General features: G+C 40.8%; 1 protein-coding gene across 2 annotated transcripts in view; it reads left to right on the top strand.

Annotated features, from left to right (window-relative positions):
- LOC146789845 (syntaxin-binding protein 4-like) overlaps nucleotides 1-22,709 on the top strand; it is a 1,170,683-nt gene that overhangs the window by 637,744 nt on the left and 510,230 nt on the right. For both annotated transcript variants that reach the window (XM_085632209.1, XM_085632208.1), the window contains exons 13-14: nucleotides 3,119-3,215; nucleotides 7,504-7,631. In XM_085632209.1, the coding sequence (XP_085488335.1) occupies nucleotides 3,119-3,215; nucleotides 7,504-7,631 (225 nt within the window). The remainder of the gene's footprint in view (nucleotides 1-3,118; nucleotides 3,216-7,503; nucleotides 7,632-22,709) is intronic.

Raw genomic sequence — 22,709 nt, 5'->3', positions numbered from 1 at the left:
GGCATTTCGCCAATTCGGTCCTGCAGGACTTTTTAGTCTAGTGAATCTTTCTATAGCCCACAGCCAGGAAGTATGGCTTGAGTATCTATTCAAAGGTAAGGAATCTGCAGCTAGAGGTCTCTTTCGGATGAACAAGTTACTTACCTTACCTGTCTCATAGAGACAATATCTAGTTGCAGATTCCTTACAGACACCCAAGCCTCTACCCGCTCTGTAGACTCATTTATAGGGCTAGGGTTGTTCCCCTTTACAGGGCCTTAATTTTGACACACAATAGTGAGTTCACTTCATGACTCTGTGCTTTTGGTGTGGAAAAAGTGAAAAGTAACTGATGCCGTCAGCCTGGGTGTCACCTATATAGGTGACCACGACATCACGACCGACGCCAATGACACTGGCAACGTCACACGTCGGACTGAGCCACCCAACGGCACGCTGGGGTATTGCTCACACAAACGTTTCCGGATCCAGTCTGACGCTTGGGAAATTCAAAGGTAAGAAATCTGCAGCTAGATATTGTCTCTACCAGCCCCTTGTTCGGTCCTATCATGTAACTGTTCCCAACAAGACCTGCCTGTGAACTCTTTTAAAGTTTCCTGCGAGGAGCCTCTAATGTTATAAGTGGCCACTATGCAGGCATTCTGAGAGTGCAGTAGAACACAGATCTGAAACCACTGTTGTTAGTTGAGGGATGTCCTATAGACAAGAGGGTCCCATGAGGCACCTGTAATACTGACACACGTGCCAGACCATGCTATGAAGGGTGTCCAGCAGTATGTGCTTCCTGTTTGAGATATCCTTTTGGTTGGCAGAACACATTAGGCACATTTAATGCCATCAGACAGCACTGTGGGGTGTCAAATGGAATGTGTGGTGTGCAAGATGTCCCATAGGTAACCAGGTCACATGAGGGACTTATCATGCTCTCAGCCTGTCCTTTTGGGGTGTCCAGTAGAGTGAGACGAAGGAGGTTCCATAGATACATGTAATGTTGTTAGATCTCATTTTGGGGTGTCCAGTAGCATGAGAGTCTCATTGGAAAGTTATCCAGTGAGTAAGCAGCTACTGCTGCCACACCATGCTCTAGAAGGTGGCCAGTAGTGTGTGAGCTTGTTATGAGAGATGTCCCAGTTGTAAACAGGTCCCATAAGACACCTATATTAATTCTATTGTATATCCAGTTAAAAAACATAACCTCATTGCAAACAAAGTTGTACTTCTCAATTAAAAGTAGCCAGTGTGCGTACTTTGAGGGCAACCTTCAAATAAAGGAAATATAAAATCTAAACAAGCGCTAACCTGGAAGGCCAAAAACAAGCCTTGTTAAAACAATTGGATACAGCTAGATTTGGGCCACTATTTGTAATAATTGACTGTAAAAAGGACACGATCCTGAGAAGAAGATTTAAGGAGGATTAATTTCCCAAGACCTGGAACATTGAAAATAGATTATAAGAGAAGATAATAAATACAGGATGATTCCTTTATAAACCTTCTATTTCAACTATGTCCCTTTCTGGCACTGGAGCCTGTGAGTCCTTATCCCCATCATTTTACCGACTGCAGCGGTGACTCAAGGGTAACCCCTACGTGGTCCTGATGAAGACCCTACTGTAAGGACCCCACTTAACTACAATTACTCTGGGTCGAAACGTCAATGGCTTTATTTTGTGTTTAACTTTTTGGACAGCAGGGATAGTTTCACTGTGTTTTCCTACATTATGGTTTTGTAAATAGATTTAGCCTTTGATAAGGCTGGTTTGGCTCTTGATGATTTGGATGTACATATTGTTCACTGCCCTCCCTCTTTCACTTACCTTAACACTTGCACATTGCGCACATTTCCCTTACTCCCCTCCGGGGTACCTCTTCACAGTATTTAACAAATGTGATGATTCTGTACATAAGAACCCACTGTTTAACATGACATAAAATGTTTAACATGATTATTCATGTTTTGGTTTGACCTAACAGGAGGTGTTGAGTTTCTAATGTTATTTCTAAGTTCATATCCACTGGGACCATTGTCTCTTCTACCGTAAATTACCCAGGTCCTAGTGTCTGGGGTCACCCCGTTGTTTTGTACACATTGTTTGTAATAATACTAAGTCTATTACTTAGGGGACTCTACTTTGTCCGTGTCCTGATGAAGGTCCCCGCTCATAAATAATGTTCTTGGGTCTAAATATCGACATGTCTATGTGTGGACTGTAAAAACCAGAAGCCTGAAATGAAAGGAGAGACTATGTTAAGATAAAATCAATTATATTACAGTTTATTTAACCAATGCACACCTTTTTTTTAAAACATTTTTTTGCCAAGTTTTAAATACTGCACTATATTATGGAACACCTAATTCTCTATGCATTTCTATTATCATTTCAATAGAAATGTGAATACTGATTGTTCAGTAGAAGTCATTGTAAATGCCCACTTATTTGTAATCTAATGTTATTTAGCCTATCCAAGAAGACCCCTGTTTCACTTTTTATTTAGGTACATAGGATTCCCAGGAATAACAGGTCACCCCCTATTTTTTTGCAAATAAAGGAAAGGTTGGGGCTGGAGAACAGAGTTACTGCCTCTGAGTTAGATGAAGGTGGTATCAATAGGTATGATTTACTCTGTAGTCTGAATGCATAAACTGATATTTGCAATGTATGATTGTTTAATGTGAAAAGCAACAGAACGTTATGTAAAACAAAAAGTAGCTGTAATGCAATCTAGCTTATTTGAGCAGTATTCATTCTGCAGTGAGTGGTGCTAGTAGTTCGAGTGGGCTCCTGCAACCAATGGGCAGGGGTCTACTAAGAAAAAGAAAAGGGCACCAGTACGTAATATTTTACAAGTTAAGCACTCTATTGAACTGTCAGAATCTCCCCATTTCTCCATAGTCATGTTTGCATGTGTGTTCTGGTAAAAATGTTTTGCTTGGAATATATATCACATGTTTGTGGATCTGGCTTCCTATCAGCAATTAATGGTGTTGTGAGACTGGTGAATATTTAACTTTGCCCACATTTCTGAGACAGGTGTGGCACATTATATCCTTAAGATGTCAAAAAATATCCAGCTTTTTATTGTGTTATCCACTTCACATCTGATCTTTTTCTTACAGGTCCTGCAGTACATTGGTCTGGATGTATCAGAAGGGAAAAGGAGGGAGCTGCGCCATTGTCTGGTGCCTGATCTACATGGAACTGTAACATTTGGAGGTCATTCTGATGCATATGTATATCGGGTGCATTGACTGTTAAGGATGCATGTGTGCATAAGTGTCTTCCTCATAGATAGTGGACATCTGAAAAACAATCTCATTGCATTTGTTCTGGAATGTGTGTGTATTTGTGCATGAGTGTACGTCAGTCTTTGTACGGTGTGTGGTAATATATTACAGCCTGATCACTACATGTCTTTGAATGAACATGGTGTTGGTATTGTCAATCTACTTGTGTTTGTCTCCATAAAGTCTGTTTAAAAACTGACTCCTCCAACTCAGTTGCTAAATAATAATGTGGGTATTTTGTGGGTCTGTGCATATGTGTGTGCTTTTGAGAGAGGGCTCCTTCTAGCATCACTATGATTAACCTGACAATGTAGTCAAATGTTATTTATGTCTAGTGGAGTTACTTAAAATTCAATTTTGTTAAAGCTTTCCTGTAATAACACTTACTTTGCACACGTTTAGACATTTCTTGGTGATCCAAGTGGATTTGGAGTTAGAAGGCAAATTAACACCTTTTGGCTGGCAATGGACAGTCCCAACAGGGATGCATATGTGGATTGTCCCTGAGTTGTGTGTCTATGTGTACACAATGTGAGCCTCTGTTAGTAAGCCACTTCCTCTTCTCTAACCACAGTTGTCCTACATGTACTGTGTTTGTGTAGAGAATTTGAGGGGGATGCATGACTCCCCAACATAGTTGAATGGATGTAATCTAGGAACATTCAACCAAAATTCCATTGTCTCCAATAAGATCCTGATACAAAAATGAAGCAGACATATCAGGGCATGCTGGAAAATGAAGCATACAAGATCCAAATGCAAAAGAAGTAAAATATTTCTGGTGACCTTAAGTCACTGCTTTGAAGCAGTCCCCTGAGTGCTGCCCATCGCTCCTCATTTCTCCTTCCAGACTTGGGCCAAGCTGGTTCCTGAGGGCATGAAACATGATGCTCCTGCTTGGAGATTAGCAGGTTTCTCTGCATGGTCTACAAAGCAGCCTCATGGTTGGGCTCCAGACCGCAGACCAGGCTGACCACTGAGAGGGGAGTCATGATGATGGAAGAGAGGGAACTGGAAGAGAGGTGAGAGATCTGCAGTGTGATGAGCCATAATCCTAGAGCTGATGTCTGGGCAGGAGGTTTTGTGGTGCAGAACTGTGTCCTGTTGCTCTTGACATGGTTGTGAGGCTGATGAGTAGGTTCCGCTGATGAGACCTTCAAGCATTTAGAAACTGTGCCATTGGGTGATGCCTTAAGGTGCCGTGAAGTCGACAAGTGGCAGAACAGAGTGCCCAGACAAAAGGATTGGCCTGATCCTGTTTGCAGTTTGAGAGAAACCCAACCACAGTCCTGCCTTGTGAGAGCTGAACAGGGGAAATTGAATCACTTTGAGAAACCAAACAAAATAAAGCTGGGACTGGAAATTTCCATTGTGGATTCACCCTTGCCTGAATCTGCACAGACTGTGTAGCAAACTAAAACTGAAGTGAACTGCTGGATGAATAGGTGTGGTTTTGCCACAGTTGGCCTGGCCTCCTGGCAGGGAAGGACCAACAGAAACGAGTCCTTTTAGGGTTCCATCCAGCTTCCACAGACTAGAAGACCTGAATTTATTGAAAGTGAGACTGGAACGCTTTGTGTATAGGAGCTGCTGTGCCTTGCTGAAAGTGTGGCTTGAGTGACTTCTTGTCTGGTGATTAGAGCAACAATATGATGAGATACCAGCCCAAATAGCTAAAACAACTGGTACGTGATTGCTCCCACATGTTCACTCAGTTTATATTGGAGGCAAAGCTAAATTTGAATACCCACTGGGTCAAAGCTTACCTGAGACTTGAAATGCACAACTATTTTGAAAGTAACTGGGGTACAAGCAGCTCATGTGGTACTGAATGGAAGGCCATGAAAGTGGTTTGTGTGGGAGACTGATAAGGGCAAGTTTGATAGCACCATAATGCCCCTAGGATAACAATCAAACACCTAGAGCACAAAATACAGAGCTAGAACCCAATTCCCTGATGGAACTAGGGAAAAGGCTGGAAATATTGCAAGAATAGAAGAAACCAAATAACTTATGTGACACGCTGTCTAAATTCTCACACTCAATAAAGTGAAAAATGTAATAGGGAGGGAGACAAACGGATGCTTGCTTGGTTTCTTCAATGGTGACAGCGAAGAAGAGATATACAGGCAGTACCTAACAAATCATTGAGACAGAAAATACACAAGTGGCTATTAATAACACCTTTGTTAGATACTTCCAATTACTGTATACTCAACTGCACTGCCCAGATATAGAATACATTTGAGATTATGTCTCAGCAAACTGCCTAGACTCACACAAGGCCTGAAAATGGTATTAGAGAGAAACCTTGCCCAGGAAGACATGCTAGCAGCAGTATAGGCTATGCAGAGGGGAATTATACTAGGTACTGATGAGAAGCCTATTGTTTCTGATCATACACATTCTGAACTGATAGCTGACAAGCTTCTGAGTGTCTAAACATAGGGTGAAGACATGTGTTGATGGCTGATGTCATAAGGGAACATTCTTATCTAAAAGGTGCAGAACCCAAGCATGGACCTTCATGATTTTAAAGGGCATAGGCCCCTGCCAATGTTAAAATGTTAAAAGTAGATACCAAACAGCTCATCAAAGCACTATCATCTAGACTAGAGGAGGGTGATGACTGCTTTAGTATACCCAGGCCAAAGCCAGTTTAACCCAGAATTAAATAAAGTCATAAACTCTAGATGGCTCTCACATGTTATGAATAATTGTCCAAAGATGGTAAGAATCATTAATTGTACCACTAGAGATCAAAAATGCTTTTGATACAGTTACCTGGCAATTAATGCAAGAAGTGTTCCACCGTATAAAATTTCGACCTATTCTCACCATGAGCTAAAATATTTATTTTCAGCTCCAAATGTCAAAGTAATGAAGGTAATGTTATATCAGAGTGGTGAGAATTCTTGTTGCTGTTTTCCCTAATAATGGAGTTGCTAGTTTGTATGCTCAGATACAACTTGGAGAACTGAGGATTATACACTGCAAGGATAATACTTATGCCCCATACAGTGACAATATGGTCTTCTACTTCATGAGTTGGTCTTGTTGAAACTTGAGGAATTAGATTTTTGGGACTTGTGACGGGATTCAGAACCATTAGGTGAAAGGTGACTCTTTTCCTACTGGGTACTCTAGAGGGTTATACACTTGACCAGCTACCTGAATTGTGAATTACTTGGATAGTGTTTTGGATCACAGTTTCTTTATCTATGGGGGTCATGGCAAATTACCAAAAATGGTGATGTTGCACAGATGCGAATGCAGTTTTCAGGGTGCCATGTGGGTCTTATCAAAGACACTGTTTAAAGACCTGATTTATACAGCAGAGAAAACTTAGCAGTTATGAAGCAATGAAGATGGAGGACTAGCACTCCCGGTCTTCAACCACTATTATCTTGCTTACCAACGCACTGTTGGCTGGCTGACTGAGGGGCCAAAAAACGTGCTGAAGAGGGGTGGAGATAGATCACTTACTAATGGCTGTGGGTGTTGCACTTAATGGGACAAATCGTTGACTGGACAGCTAGGAACAAATTAGGAAAACACAATATGCACAGGAGATGACACATTGGGGATTGCTACAATTCGGGAACATTTGAAGAGATATGACTAAAACTAGGTGGATTGATGAAGCTGCTTCAAAAGGAACAATGTACATGGAAATGTCAAGATACTGTCATTCCAGGGGATGCACAACCAGTTCAGAGTCACTCCAGGAGGGTTCTTGCTGCATGCCAAACTGGCCGGGGTACCAGGGGAGGCCTGGAAACAGACCCCACACATACTGGAAAAAACATAAACCATGAGAGAGTTACTGTCATTGACACCGTGTGGGAGACCCTTTACCTCACTTTACAAAACCCTACAAGCACAAAAACTGACCCATAAACTAGTGGAAAGGAAAAGATGGAAGTAGAACTGCTCAGAATAGTTCACTGAAACTGAATTGGTAAGGGCTTGCACACACTTTTCAAATGCCTCTGTTAGCACATGCTTTAAATTAGTGCAATTTAATATCCTCCAGTCTGAGAAAAGAAATTTGAGAGTATGTTTCTAGATGGACAACTAGGTATATTTACACTGCTTGTCTGAATCATAAGTGTGTTAGAAAACTGACCTCTTCTCTGTGCACAGATGTGCTGCAGCTATTGGGTGTTTGTCTAATGAATGCTAATGAGAGTTTGCTCTGTTCTGTCTCCATACAGATGTTCTACAGGTGTTTCGGGAGATTCTCTCGGGTGATCTGGAAAAAGCAGGCCTGGATGAATCTTCTTTTCTCTTTACTCACCACCAAGTGGCCACCTTGCTAGACACATCCGCCTTTCACTCTTCGGTAGGTTCAGGTGTACAAACCATCTTGCAGCTCCACACCTTGCAGGTCTTTGCAAGCAAGACTTGAACCTCCCCAAGGCATGACAAACCTGTTTGACTGATGGGTTATTCGTATCTCTGGGGAGAGACAGCTTGAAGGGTTGCTTGGCTTCATCTGTTATTCAGCGTTTATAAGCTGCACATTAGAAGCAAATTCATGGCTGTTTCAGCAATCAATAGACTAGAGAATGCCTCCCTATCTCCAGTTCTGACAGCCACTGTCTAGGGGATGCTGCTCACTATATCCATTTATGACAGCTACTACCGCTTTTAGTCATGTTTATTCACAGGCCCTCCTTCTAGTCCATATTGTTATGTTGGGCAGTCCAAACACCACATCTAGGCAGATAGGCAGTTTCTGGCTTGCCTCTGTTGTTCTTCCTGTGGGGATGACCTTGTTGCTTCTGCCTGGGCTAGGCATGTTTTGTATTAAAGGCACCTGCATTTGTTCTACCTGTGGCGAATCTGAACTTTGTGTAATAGAAACTTGCTGCCACTGCTCATGCTGCACTTGTATATGGAAAGCTCACACTACTACTTCCGTTATTGCATTTGTCTTATATATCTGAGGGAAGAGTTCATTTTTGTTCTACATGTTGTAAACGGAAGAAGTGGAAAAATTCCCTGCCTGTGCTTTTTAGGAGCAGCGTGCTTGCAACCAAAGGGGGTTGTTGGCCGTTCTTCAGCAACTACACTTACCTAACGTACTAGTACTCGCCAATTAATGTTCACATGAGAGAGGCACAAAGTAGTACTGTGATAAATTACTTTTGTCCCTGGAAGGTAGTGTATTTCCGTATCACCCACTTCCCATTATGCTCCAAAATCTCTGAAAAAAATGAGAAAAGAAAATAGTGACAAAACAAAGCGAGAAAATATAAAATGAATAAAAAAGCTATTTAAAATAACATTGGGTAGAATAACAAATTAAAGGAACAAAATTAGGTTTAGGAGTAGAATGAATTAAATTTCCTGAACTCAGTGTAGAGCTAGGATTAAAGTTGTAGACGAGGGCTAGGTGAGGATGATGGTAATACTTTGAGACCGGGTTATTTGGTATGTTTGGATAAGGGTTAGAGTTAAAGTAAGGGTTAATGTTAGAAATAGGGGTCTCTACTAGGCAATGGTTTGAACCTTTGTCCAAATAGGGATCCTTCTTTCTAGTCAGGATATGGATATACACTACTGAAATAACTCCTGCTCACCCCCTTGGTAGCTTGGCACAAGCAGTCAGGCTTATCTCCGAGGCAGTGTGTGAAGCATTTGAACATAATCAACAGTCATACAATGAAAACACTACAAAGGGACACCACACCAGTTTTAGAAAAATAACCAATATTTATCTGTGTAAACACGACCAAAACGATAAAAGACATACAGTAATCAAAAATAGGCACTTTGCAAGTATGACTTAAAAATCCAGTTCCTTGAAGGCGGTAGCTCTGTCCGGTGCTACCGCGGTGCTGAAAACAGAATTCAACAGTTCCGGCCGATTGCGTCGGTGCGGACCAGCGTTTGTGTCAGCAGACTTCTTAAACAGTACCTTTGGTTCTGGCCAACCACATCAGTGCGGGTCGGTTGTAGCAACTGTCACGGTTGCGATGTGAAGCGTAGCGGTGAGGCTTGTGGTGCCTTCCAGTCGTAGTGCAGGCAGCAGTTCGGTAACCGTCGTCCAGCGACGTTGGTAAGACCAGGGCTGCTGTGCAGAGGGAGGCGGTGCTTGCTGCGGTGCAGGCAGGTCAATGTGCAAGCGACAGTGCCAGTTACTGGGAGTGGCGTCGGTCGGCCCAGACTGCAGTGTGAGACGGGGCAGTGTGTTGTGTAACTTATGAGTGCTGCCTCCAAACCATGGTGCGGTCACAGGTGTCGTGGGCAGCGACGTTGTTGGTGAGACCAGGGCAGCAGAGTGAAGCGAGGCAGTGTAATGCCCACAGGTTGCGGTGGAAGCAGCGGCTCGGTGGCGGCGGCAGTCATCGTCGTCAGTGAGACCAGGCTTGCGTTGCGAAGTGTGGCAGTGCCCTCTGTGGTGCCTTCAGGACACGGAGCCAGCAGTGGTATTGATGCCTCCCCCACTGTGGCAACTGAAACCCACGATTCCTGAGGCGGTACCTAGAGGTAAGTGAAGTCTTTGCTGCCCCTGAGATTTCATGAACAGGAGACATGCTCTATTTCAAGCCCTTGGAGATGCTCAGCACAAGTAAAGAAAGCTCAGTTCTGTCCTTTTACTGCCCAAGGCAGAAGCAGCAACTGCAGGCCAACCCAACAAAGCAACAACACAGCGACAGGGCAGAACTCCTCCTAGCAGTTTTTCCAGCTCTTCTTCTTGGCAGTTTCCTTGATTCCAGTGAGTTCACTGAAGTCTTTTATCTCCTTGAGACTTCTAACAGGAGGCAAGCTCAACTTCAAGCCCTTGGAAAAAAACTCTAACAGCAGGATGATGAAAGTACAAACCAGTCCTTTCCCTGTCCAGGACAGAAGCAGCAATCAGCAGGCCAACACAGCAGAGCACGCAGCAAAGTGGCAGTTTCTCCTGACAGCTTTTCCAGCTCTTCTGCCTGGCAGGTTCCTTAGTTCAGCTGTAATCTAAAGTTCTGGGGTCTGGGCCCCAATATTTATACTTTGTTTCTCTTTGTTCTTTTGGGAAGAGAGTATCTGTACTCATCCCAAACCAGTTCTGTTCTCTCTCGTTCAGCTTCCCGCCAGGAGGTGGAGACAGCATTGTCCAAGGCTGACCAGGCCCATTCAGGTGCAAGGGAATTTTCCTCCCACAACTCTAAATGCAGAACAGGCCTATTCATGGGCTAGTGAAACTCCTCCCACTACTCTGAATGCACCTCAGGTCTATTCAGCCCAGGCCTCACTCATCCAGGAAAGGCAGGACACACTTCGACCCCTCCCCCGTGGCTGTCTACAGTGAATGCACATTCCCAGCCCCTGTCACTCAAAAGCCAGACAGTCAATCAACAACCCAGCAGAGGCACACAGGAGGGCTAAGCAAGAAAATAATCAAATTTATAGAGAGGGGGGACACTAAGAGCTGATTATTAGGTCCAGTGACCCTTTCTCCCGAGAAGTGACTAGTATTGAATACAAGCGAAAGACCAAGATGTATTTAATTAATTTTTATAATAATGATTTTAATTCGACACCAAATCAGAACTATATAGCACTTTCTAATTTGTTGGTACACCTTGAAATGAACATGAATATAGGTCTAGATGAGAAGTCAGGGATTCTTATTGGGGGTGATTTTAACGCGAAAATTCCAGGAAAGCATCGATTAGAGGACAAAAGCTATCCAGATTCAGCAGACCGTAGAGGTACTGAGCTCGTTAAGATATTAAATGAACACATCCTTATTAATGTAATGGAAGCAAGCCAATCTCCCAGGATGATCTGTGCTCCCACGCATAGAGGGAGAGATTCATCTTCGACGATTGATTTTATTTTCACATCCCCCTACCTAATAGATCGTGTCACAGACTCAAATGTGGTAGAGACATTATACGGAGATCATAACCCCCTTACAGTCACTTTGTATTTGGGCCCTAGCCCAGTATATTCCAAATTTAATGGCGCAAGAGATATTATACCATCAGGTGATGGTCTCCGCCTAAAATGGAGGGGAATTGATTGCGAAGCCCTACTTGATCGGGTAAAAAATGATCACCCAGTATTAATAAATTCTTGTTTATCACCCGACGGGGATTGCCACAGAATAGTTACCGACTTTGGCAAACTATGCGTGGCAATCAAAAATTATTTGTTAGTCCCACTACCCACGAAGGCGAAAGACCCAAGATGGTTCGACTCTGCCTGTTCTATGGCAAATAGGGAACTACGCAGGGTATTAACCACTAAGCCAAGGAATATAGTGGAGGTACAAACAGCTAGGAAATTCTATAAACAAAAAATAGCTGAAAGAAAGGCGGCACTTTTGATGGAACAGTGGGAGTCCCTGGTCGTTAGCGCCAATCTGAAGAGCAGTGGGCCATTTTGGTCCGCTGTCAGGAAAATGCGCGACATGGGTAAACATTTATCCCCAATTGGCTGCAATATAACCAGTAGCACTTGGGAAGCCCACTTTTCCAACATATATGCTGCTCCCTTTGAGGAAATAATTACCCCAGATCTGGGACAGCTGCGTGACCTGCGGATTGATCTTTCCGAGGTGGTGACAGCCGTCAGAGAGAGCCTTGGCAACAAGGCCCCCGGACCAGATGGTCTTCCTATAGATATTATAAAGTATAGTTCAGATCTATGGGCACCAATTTTATACAATGTTTTTAACAGTTTGTCAAGAATGCCCATCCCTAAGACATGGTCTTCCAGCATCATAGTCCCAATCTATAAAAAGGGCGATAGGTCAGACCCAGCTAACTACCGCCCAATCTCGCTTTTGGACAACACTCTAAAAATACTCGGGCGAGTTATTTATAACAGGGTGGTAGAGTGGGCGGAAGATTCTGACCTACTGGATCCATGTCAGATGGGATTCAGGAGTGGGGTGGGCACGGTCGAGCAATGTTTGAATTTAAAATTAATAATTGATAAGTATACCGTTGCTCGATCGTCCCCTATATATCTCGCTTTTATGGATCTTTCATCTGCGTTTGATCTGGTAAACAGATCAAAACTGTGGTCCATGCTTCTCAATTATGGACTGGACGAGCCTCTAGTGCACTTCCTGGCGTATCTCCATACGGATCTCAGGGCGCAAGTCAGGATTGGGCTGGGAGGGGAAGTCTCCGGAGCTATAAAAATCGGCAGGGGGGTTAGACAGGGGTGCGTTTTAGCACCCCTGTTGTTTATCATTTACATTAATGGCATAGCAAAGGTTTTAAAACAAGTAACTAGAGATGTGCCAACTGTCCAGGGGCATCCTTTGCCAGTTCTACTATACGCAGATGATGCGGTCCTTATGGGCCGCACCCCTAACGCCCTCCGTCTGCTTGTGGAAAATTTTGTACATCATATGGAGGGCCTAGACCTGCATGTGAATTTTAAAAAATCTTTTGTTATGTCATGCGGACCTGGCAAACGGAAACTTAATACCATCCATATCGGGTCTGATAAACTAGATTCTGTAAATTCTTTTATATATCTTGGGGTGGCTTTCGCTGCGAACAACTCATGGAGTGGGCATTTTGCCTACGCCACGAGTAAGTTCTCGAAGGCCATCAACTCAATATTGAGTCTCCCACGCCCTAAGAAATTAGGTGCAACCAGTGCTATTTTAAATTTTTTTAGATTGCAGTGTATTCCTGTTGCCACTTATGGGGCTGAAGTTTGGGCCCCTGCTAAAAACCCCGGTATCCAACGAGAAGAGACAAATTTCTGTAGGAAAGTATTGGGTGCCCCAATCTCGTCCTCTGAATTTATCTGTCACAAAGAGCTAAACCTCCCTTACATCTGTGATTTTATTAGAAGCAGACCAGCCTTATTCTGGTTGAGAATCTGGAGGAACAACGCAGCCTCCTTAACACAAGATATAATTAAGGATTGCCTTAAATGTGATCACGGTCTCTCAATCCCATGGCTTGCTGGAGTTTTAAAATTATTAAGTGCCGTGAACAAAGGAGATCTCTTCTCAGATCCCTCCAGAATCGGATGTCATGATAAGGTAGAGGTTAGACAAGCACTATATGTACTCTTTGAAACAGAAAGGATGGAAAGGGAAATATCCAAATCCACCGTTGTTGGATACATGGAGAATGACCTGCCCAGGCAACCCCTCCCACTTTATCTTACTCTTCCTATGTCTAGCTGGGAGAGGTCCCTGTTATTTCGATTAAGGGCAGGCTCCATAAAATTTTTGTTGGGTTTCCCCTTGGGTTATAATCACCCCACAGAATGTAACCCCTGCCCCTGTGATGGTACCAGTAAACAGAATGACCTGCATTTTTTATTTTTCTGTAAATTTTATTTAAAATATATTAACTGGTTTTAACACCTTATTTTAGAAAACAAAGACCCCTCTCCCTGGAGGAGTCCCGTCGGATGTTACTCTCCCTGGATACAGAGGAACTGACCTTTCGTACTAGTACCTTTTTAAGACTAATAACCCGTGTACGTAATATGATGGAAAACCCCTGAAAGATTGCTGTTTTAGTTCCCTTTTCAATTTTTAAAGTTATTGTATCTTGTATATTGTAATAATGAATTGTTTTTATGTCTGTACTTTTATGAATTCAAGTAATTCGAATAAAGGTCTTTTGATTGATTGATTGATTGACTAGTGCATAAAGGGAGTCACTGTTCCTTGTAGAGGAAGAAAGAGGAAGAGACTTTTGTCGTGGATGTCATGCTTCATCATTTGGGCTTTGCTCCTCGTCGGGCCGGTGCTGCAATGCCCTACGGGTCCCCCGAAAGGTCTCTTTATTGGAGATCTTTTGATGAGAAGCTGTTTGGAGGGAGAGTGGGTACTATTTATTAGGGTGATCCCTCTCTCATTGTTAAAACAACCGGCAGAGACAGGGAGAAGCACTCAGGTGGATCGGCCCTGCTACTACGAGAGAACCTTCCTGAGTGCCCTCACTGATCTCATGAGGTCCTGATTTTAATATTGAGGGAAACGCTACTCCCTTCTACAGAATGAGGGGCACTAGTTAGTTCAGGCCGCCACTGATACTAAAATTAAACTCCCTTTGGTCCTGAAGAAGCGCGAAACATGTTGACCGTTATATATGTTCATTAGGGACATATATCCAGCTACAGAGGGACATAATATCCCCTAGAGCAGCACCACACACTTTAACAATGACAGAGGGATCACCCTAATAAATAGTACCCACTCTTCCGCCAGTCATTTTTTAACACACCACTTTAGACTTCACTGCCACTTACACCCACGCACCCAAACACCCTCTCATCAAAAGATCTCCAATAAAGAGACCCTTCGGGGGACCCGTAGGGCATTGCAGCGCCGGCCTGACGAGGAGCAAAGCCCAAATGATGAAGCATGACATCCTTCTGGCTGTATGAGGGCATTAAGATGAGGACACACTGTTCCCCACAGATAGAGTAGCACACAACAAAAGTCTCTTCCTCTTTCTTCCTCTACACGGAACAGTGACTCCCTTTATGTACTAAGCAAGAAAATACCCACTTTCTGAAAGAGGTATTTGTAAACACACATCATAAAAATCTTCTTTACTAAAAGATGCATTTTTACATTCTGAATTTAGGCATACTAAACTCCATTTCTCTATCTTGTCCTAATGGGAAGTTATAAGATATCTTGTCCTAATGGGAAATTATAAGATGGTATTCATAAACTCCCATTCTAGCCTATGAGACAGATAGCCTTTCCATTGTGAAAAATGAATGACACTGTATTTCACTATCAGGACATGTCAAATTCATCAGTACCTGTTCAACCTTTCACATACATTGCAACCTGCCAATAGGGGTACCTTGGGCCTACCTAAAGAGATGTCTCACATGTAATAAAAGGAAAGGTTAGGGCTTGGCAAGTGGGTGCACTTGCCAAGTCGACATGGCAGTCACAACTGTGCGCAGACACTGCAGTGGAAGGTCTGAGAATCCTTTGAAAGGAGGCTTGTGTGGGTGGCACAATCAGTGCTGTAGGCCCACTAGCAGCATTTGATTTACAGGCCCGGGGCACACACAGTGCATTGTACTAGGGTCTTAGTAGTAAATCGAATAAGCCAATCATGGAAACACCAATCCATAAACCCAATTTACATGAGAGCATATGTACTTTAGCACTGAATAGCAGTGGTTAAGTGCCCAGAGTCCTAAAGCCAACAAAAACAGAGTCTAAAACAGGAGGCCAAAAGGCAAACAGTCTGGGGGTAAACCAACAGAAATAGCCAAGCCTAACAGTTAAGGATACAGTTAACAATAGAACTGGAGCAGGGAGTAGGTATAGAAATAGTGAGTGTTTGAGAATGGGTTAAGGTTAGGCCTAGTGATGGAAATTACTATAGACCAAGATTAGGGTAACAGTTTGATGCAAAAAACTAGATTTAGAGTTCAAGTTAGAATTATCTCACCTATGAGTTACATTTAGGAATCATTGAGCAGTAATGTTAGAGATATAAGTAAAGGTTAGGTTATATGATTTAATGGGGGAAGAAAATATTAGAAACTTCAGAACTACTTATAAAATGTTTGACATTTTAGTCAATACTCATGAACAGCACAGATTATATCACTTCTTAAGTTCCTTTAGAGGTAGAATGGTTTACCTTTGGCCCTGTGTCTTCTGTGTACAGTGAAAGACCGACACAATAGGCTCTAGTGAAAGGAATGCAAAGTGAAAACATTCTTTAATGTCTGATCCAGTCCTCAGTGTCCTCATGGCATGTCCTAATTCTTTGTAGTGTAGGATGGGCACACAGCATTCAAGATATGCCTCAAAGAGATGCCTGCAGAGCTTGGGGGGAGTAACAGGCACAGTGCCAGCATCCAGAGAAGTTTAGGCATGGCCAGAGGCCAGGCCCAGTGGACTACTGTGGTAGCTGTCTTCAGACTGCTGATCTACCTTACTATGGCAGCAATAAACTAATAAGGGTGTTGGGAAATGAAGTTCCTGAAGCAGAAAGCAGAAACTTTGGTACCAGCTGTGCTTAGTAACCCCAAGTTCAGCGACATGTGAAATGTTGCCTAAAGAAGCGTTTGGCACCTTAGTGAGAGTGCATACGGAGCTAGCAATAGAGCGCTTGATCTATCAGCGAACATTCTGGGCCTAGGCCATGGCAATTCGAGACGCCCTGTGGTCCTGATTCGAGACACAGATTGGAAGGACAAATTATGCTTTATTTACACAGGAGAGACAAAATTCCCAATACAGTCATTTAGAGGATAACCTGAGAATGTGTTATTACTGTATATCTATATCTGATAGAGACATCTAGCCACCGGATCTCTGACAAAATTTCGAAGGTCAGAAAATCGACCTACAAAAATATCGCAACACAAATATCGATGTCAAGAATATCGACATCCTATCTACAACATGGTAAGTGCAAAAATATCGAAAAAAAATATAGATGTCAAAAATATCGTTTTTAAAAATATTGTTTTTTTTTTGTTACAATAAATATGTTAAATAAACATAATAATACTTATAAATAAAATAAACATAATTAAATATATTTAAGAATGTTAAAAATTAATAATTAATCAATATAATGTAATAAAAAATGAATTAAACATATACATATAAAATATAATATATATACTTACTTAATAATGTTTTTATAATTATTGTAATAAATTATAAATTATTTAAAAATATTAAAAATTGCAAACACATTACACACATAAAACAATAACATAAATAAAAATTAAATAATTATGTATAACAAATTTACAAAATTACATTTAATTTAAAGATTGTTAAAATTAATTATATACTACATTAGCTAAAATAATAAAAATAAATATTAAATAGCAGAGACAATAAAACTACTACTCCAGCTCCCAAAAAAACAACATAAAGGAAAATTTTGGATAGCGCAGGGCTAAAAATTACTATATCACAATAACAACAAGAGGGTGAGGGAAAATCACTCTTGATCCCCCTGGTTAATAATAAATCAACAACAAAAGAGTGAGTTAGGTAAGGAGCAAACCAAGAGAAAAGGCGTGGGCAAAAACCAAAATAGTGTTTTAAAAGAACCCTCACTCACCAACCTAGTTGGTGACATGCTTCATCATCGGGTTCCCACCAGAGAGGCCGAATGCCTCTCTGGTGTGCTGCAACGCCTGAATTACAGCGGAGCTGGTTGTGATAGAACGGAAGGTGAAAGTTTAAAAGGTAAATGGTTTTAACCAATAACCAATTTAATTCTGGCAAACCAAAAACCGGATAAAAGCAAGTGAGTCGGACAAGAGCCGGCCTATTAGGTGGGACAAGGCTCGTCCTAATTATGGATAGGTCAACATGTTTCTGCTTAACATGCCTAGTTGGCTAAGCATTCGTCAGGACCATGGGGAGCACCACGGCGGTATGCACACGCTAAGGTGCACCCTAACCAGTGGTGTTATTATACGGTACAACTTACTCTTATACCGCAAAAAGCCATCCTATAATTCAGGGGCTAGTAACGCCTGTAAAGAAAAAACAGACAAAAACAGACATAACACACATAAAGATATATAAAGACAGACACTTTGTGTCACTTGAATTGCTTATACTTTATGTGATTCAGGTGAACACAAATGGTAGGCCCATGCTGTGACGCGGGAGTCTGTGTTAAATAACGTTATGTGGTTATAAAAAACTCCCACAGTAGGGTGCGGTGCTCCTTAAGGGCTAAGAGGACCTATACATTTATAGGTGTCTTTCATTACGATACTTAGCACTATTTGTGTCTGTGAAAAAGTTCAAATAGAACTGTATTGACTGGTCGACCAGCGATATGCAGTCGACAGGGGCTATTTAGCCATTGTGTATGCCGAAAAATAGCTGACTCGTTCAAGTGGAGTGCATGCTGAAACGAGCGCACATAGTGTTTGCCAGGCGCCGTTGCTCCAGTGCATGACTACAAATAAAGTTGGTAAAAACAACAACAACATGGAAAAACGGGGCTGAACTCTTACTCAGTACAAAGGTATTGTTAGCGTCATGGGTCCGAGAGGGGGGTAGTGAGCTATAGTATCTGTGAGGGTAAAAACAGAAGAAACTGAATTGTCTAGGTACTCACAGGTGGACCTCTCTGGGACCGAATGGATGACGGGGGAAAGAAATATCCACTTACTTCCATGCTCGCACACTCCCGTGGAATACCTGGCTTCGTCCTGCTCGGCCCGGATATTGGTGAGTGCAGAGCGAAAGCGGAAGAAATACTAGCGCTAACCAATCAGGTGATCGCATTTACGTGTGTCACGTGATCGTAAATGCGTGCGTCTACGTGTGACGTCAACTAAAGGGGCGTGTGGTAGCAGATTAAATCCCAGCTATGTTTTGCTCGGAGAATGCTCTTTGCAGAGAAGTTTAAAGGTTTGCATTCTAGTTTTTAATTTCGAGACGGTGGGGGCGTAGGGTTAAAAATTACTATATCCACTCCAGATAGTGTAACAGTAGGGAAAGTGTTGGATAACGTAGAGGTATAAATTACTATTCCGACTCCAGGGAGTGCAACAGTAAGGAAAGTGTTGGATAGCGAAGGGGTAAAAATAACTATTCCAAATCCAGAGAGTGCAACAGTAGGAAAAGTGTTGGATAGCGTAGGGATAAAAATTACTATTCCAACTCCAGAGAATGCAACAGTAGGGAAAGTGTTGGATAGCGTAGGGTTAAAAATTACTATTCCAACTCCAGAGAGTGCAACAGTAGGAAAAGTGTTGGATAGCGTAGGGGTACAAATTACTATTCCAACTCCAGAGAGTGCAACAGTAGGGAAAGTGTTGGATAGCGTGGGGGTAAAAATTAGTACTCCAACTCCAAAGAGTGCAACAGTAGGGAAGTGTTGGATAGCGTAGGGGTAAAAATTAAGATTCCCACTCCAGACAGTGCAACAGTAGAGAAAGTGTTGGATAGCGTAGGGGTAAAAATTACTATTCCAACTCCAGAGAGTGCAACAGTAGGGAAAGTGTTGGATAGCGTAGGGTTAAAAATTACTATTCCAAATCCAGAGATTGCAACAATAGGGAAAGCGTTGGATAGCGTAGGGATAAAAATTACTATTGCAACTCCAGAGAATGCAACAGTAGGGAAAGTGTTGGATAGCATAGGGGTAACAATTACAATTCCAAATCCAGAGAGTGCAACAGTAGGGAAAGTGTTGGATAGCGTAGGGGTAAAAATTAGTACTCCAACTCCAGAGAGTGCAACAGTAGGGAAAGTGTTGGATAGCGTAGGGGTAAAAATTAAGATTCCCACTCCAGACAGTTCAACAATAGGGAAAGTGCTGGATAGCGTAGGGGTAAAAATTACTATTCCAAATCCAGAGAGTGCAACAGTAGGGAAATGGTTGGATAGCGTAGGGGTAACAATTACTATTCCAACTCCAGAGAGTGCAACAGTAGGGAAAGTGTTGGATAGCGTAGGGGTAAAAATTACTATTCCAAATCCAGAGAGTGCAACAGTAGGGAAAGTGTTGGATAGCGTAGGGGTAAAAATTAGTACTCCAACTCCAGAGAGTGCAACAGTAGGGAAAGTGTTGGATAGTGTAGGGGTAAAAATTACTATTCCAACTCCAGAGAGTGCAACAGTAGGGAAAGTGTTGGATAGCGTAGGGGTAAAAATTAAAAGTCCCACTCCAGACAGTGCAACAGTAGGGAAAGTGTTGTATAGCGTAGGGGTAAAAATTAATATTCCAACTCCAGAGACTGCAACAGTAGGGAAGGTGTTGGATAGCGTAGGGGTAACAATTACTATTCCAACTCCAAAGAGTGCAACAGTAGGGAAATTGTTGTATAGCGTAGGGGTAACAATTACTATTCCAACTCCACAGAGTGCAACAGTAGGGAAAGTGTTGGATAGCGTAGGGGTAAAAATCACTATTCCAACTCCAGAGAGTGCAACAGTAGGGAAAGTGTTGGATAGCGTAGGTGTAAAAATTACTATTCCAACTCCAGAGAGTGCAACAGTAGGGAAAGTGTTGGATAGCGTAGGGGTAAAAATTAAAATTCCCACTCCAGACAGTGCAACAGTAGGGAAAGTGTTGGATAGCGTAGGGGTAAAAATTAATATTCCAACTCCAGAGACTGCAACAGTAGGGACAGTGTTGGATAGCGTAGGGGTAACAATTACTATTCCAACTCCAAAGAGTGCAACAGTAGGGAAAGTGTTGGATAGCGTAGGGCTAAAAATTACTATTCCAACTCCACAGAGTGCAACAGTAGGGAAAGTGTTGGATAGCGTAGGGTTAAAAATTACTATTCCAACTCCAGAGAGTGCAACAGTAGGAAAAGTGTTGGATAGCGTAGGGGTAAAAATTACTATTCCAACTCCAGAGAATGCAACAGTAGGGAAAGTGTTGGATAGCATAGGGTTAAACATTACTATTCCAACTCCAGAGAGTGCAACAGTAGGAAAAGTGTTGGATAGCGTAGGGGTACAAATTACTATTCCAACTCCAGAGAATGCAACAGTAGGGAAAGTGTTGGATAGCATAGGGTTAAACATTACTATTCCAACTCCAGAGAGTGCAACAGTAGGAAAAGTGTTGGATAGCGTAGGGGTACAAATTACTATTCCAACTCCAGAGAGTGCAACAGTAGGGAAAGTGTTGGATAGCGTAGGGGTAAAAATTAGTACTCCAACTCCAAAGAGTGCAACAGTAGGGAAAGTGTTGGATAGCGTAGGACTAACAATGACTATTCCAACTCCAGAGAGTGCAACAGTAGGAAAAGTGTTGGATAGCGTAGGGGTAACAATTACTATACCAACTCCAGAGAGTGCAACTGTAGGAAAAGTGTTGGATAGCGTAGGGGTACAAATTACTACTCCAACTCCAGAGAGTGCAACAGTAGGGAAAGTGTTGGATTGCGTAGGGGTAAAAATTACTATTCTAACTCCAGAGAGTGCAACAGTAGAGAAAGTGTTGGATAGCTTAGAAGTTAAAAATAACATACTTTTAAATAAAATAATTATTTAAAATAATTAATAATTTAATTATTAAATAACTCAAAATTACTTACAAATACCAATACATATTTATTAAAAACATAACTACCAATAAATAATTAATTAGAAAAAAATTATTAATAAATACCAATAAATAATAATTAAGGAATATTAATTACCAATTTAAACATTATTGAACAATTACATTTTGTATACCAAAAATTAATTATCAAACATTAATTACCAATTAAAAAATCTTAAACAATTACATATTTTTTTAACACAAAATAATAATTATTATACATTAATTACCAATTAATAATTTATTATTAATATATTAATTAGAAATATCACTAAATAATATATTATTACCAATTGATTATTAATAAACAATAAATTATTTTTCATAACCAAAAAAGTATTATTTTAAATATTTACCAATTAATAATTAATCTACAATTAATTAATTATCAATACCCAACTACAAATTTAATAATTACTTAATTAGATTTCAATTACTTCCAACACTATTCCCCTATAAACGCACGAAACACTCAAATAATAAAATAATACAGTTAACATAATTATCAATTAATCAATTATTCAAAACTAATTACCAATTAATAAAAACGTAATTACCAATTAATACTTAATTAACAATAATATAATTAACAATTAATCAATTATTCAAAACTAATTACCAATTAATAAAAATTAATTACCAATTAATACTTAATTAACAATAATATAATTATCAATACCAATAAATAAATATAAATATTACTTAATTACAATTAAATTACTTCCCACCCTCTTCCCCTATAAACCCACAACCCGCTACAGAATTTAAACGCAAAAATTATTTAAAAAAAAATTATAATTCCTAAAAATGTATAATTAATTTCATATTATTAAATTACTTCCCACCCTAATCCCCTATAAACCCACAACCCGCTACAGAATTTAAACGCAAAAATTATTTCAAATTAATTTATAATTCCTAAACATTTATAATTAATTTCATATAATTAAACTACTTCCCACCCTGTTCCCCTATAAACCCACAACCTGCTACAGAATTTAAACGCATAAAATATTTAAAATTAATTTATAATTCCCAAAAATTTATAATTAAATTCATATAATTAAATTACTTCCCACCCTATTCCCCTATAAACCCACAACCCGCTACGGTACTAAAACACAAAATTAACTTTAAAAAAAACATTATTAACATATATAAATTGTATACATATATTTTAAAAACAGTAGAACACTTAACAAAAAATAATTAACACATACATATTAAATACATAATAAAATACATAACAATATTATAAATATCGATATTAGTGACATGGATATTAGTAACATCGATATATTTCATATCGATATTACTAACTTCGATATTACTATCATCGATATAACAAAAATCGATATTACTTACCTTAGGGTCGATATTCTGTCCATCGATATTCTTGACATCGATATTCTGTC

This window comes from Triturus cristatus, chromosome 10 (assembly GCF_964204655.1).
Source record: "Triturus cristatus chromosome 10, aTriCri1.1, whole genome shotgun sequence".
In the NCBI taxonomy this organism is placed as follows: domain Eukaryota; kingdom Metazoa; phylum Chordata; class Amphibia; order Caudata; family Salamandridae; genus Triturus; species Triturus cristatus.
This window is presented reverse-complemented; position numbering and strand designations above follow the sequence as displayed.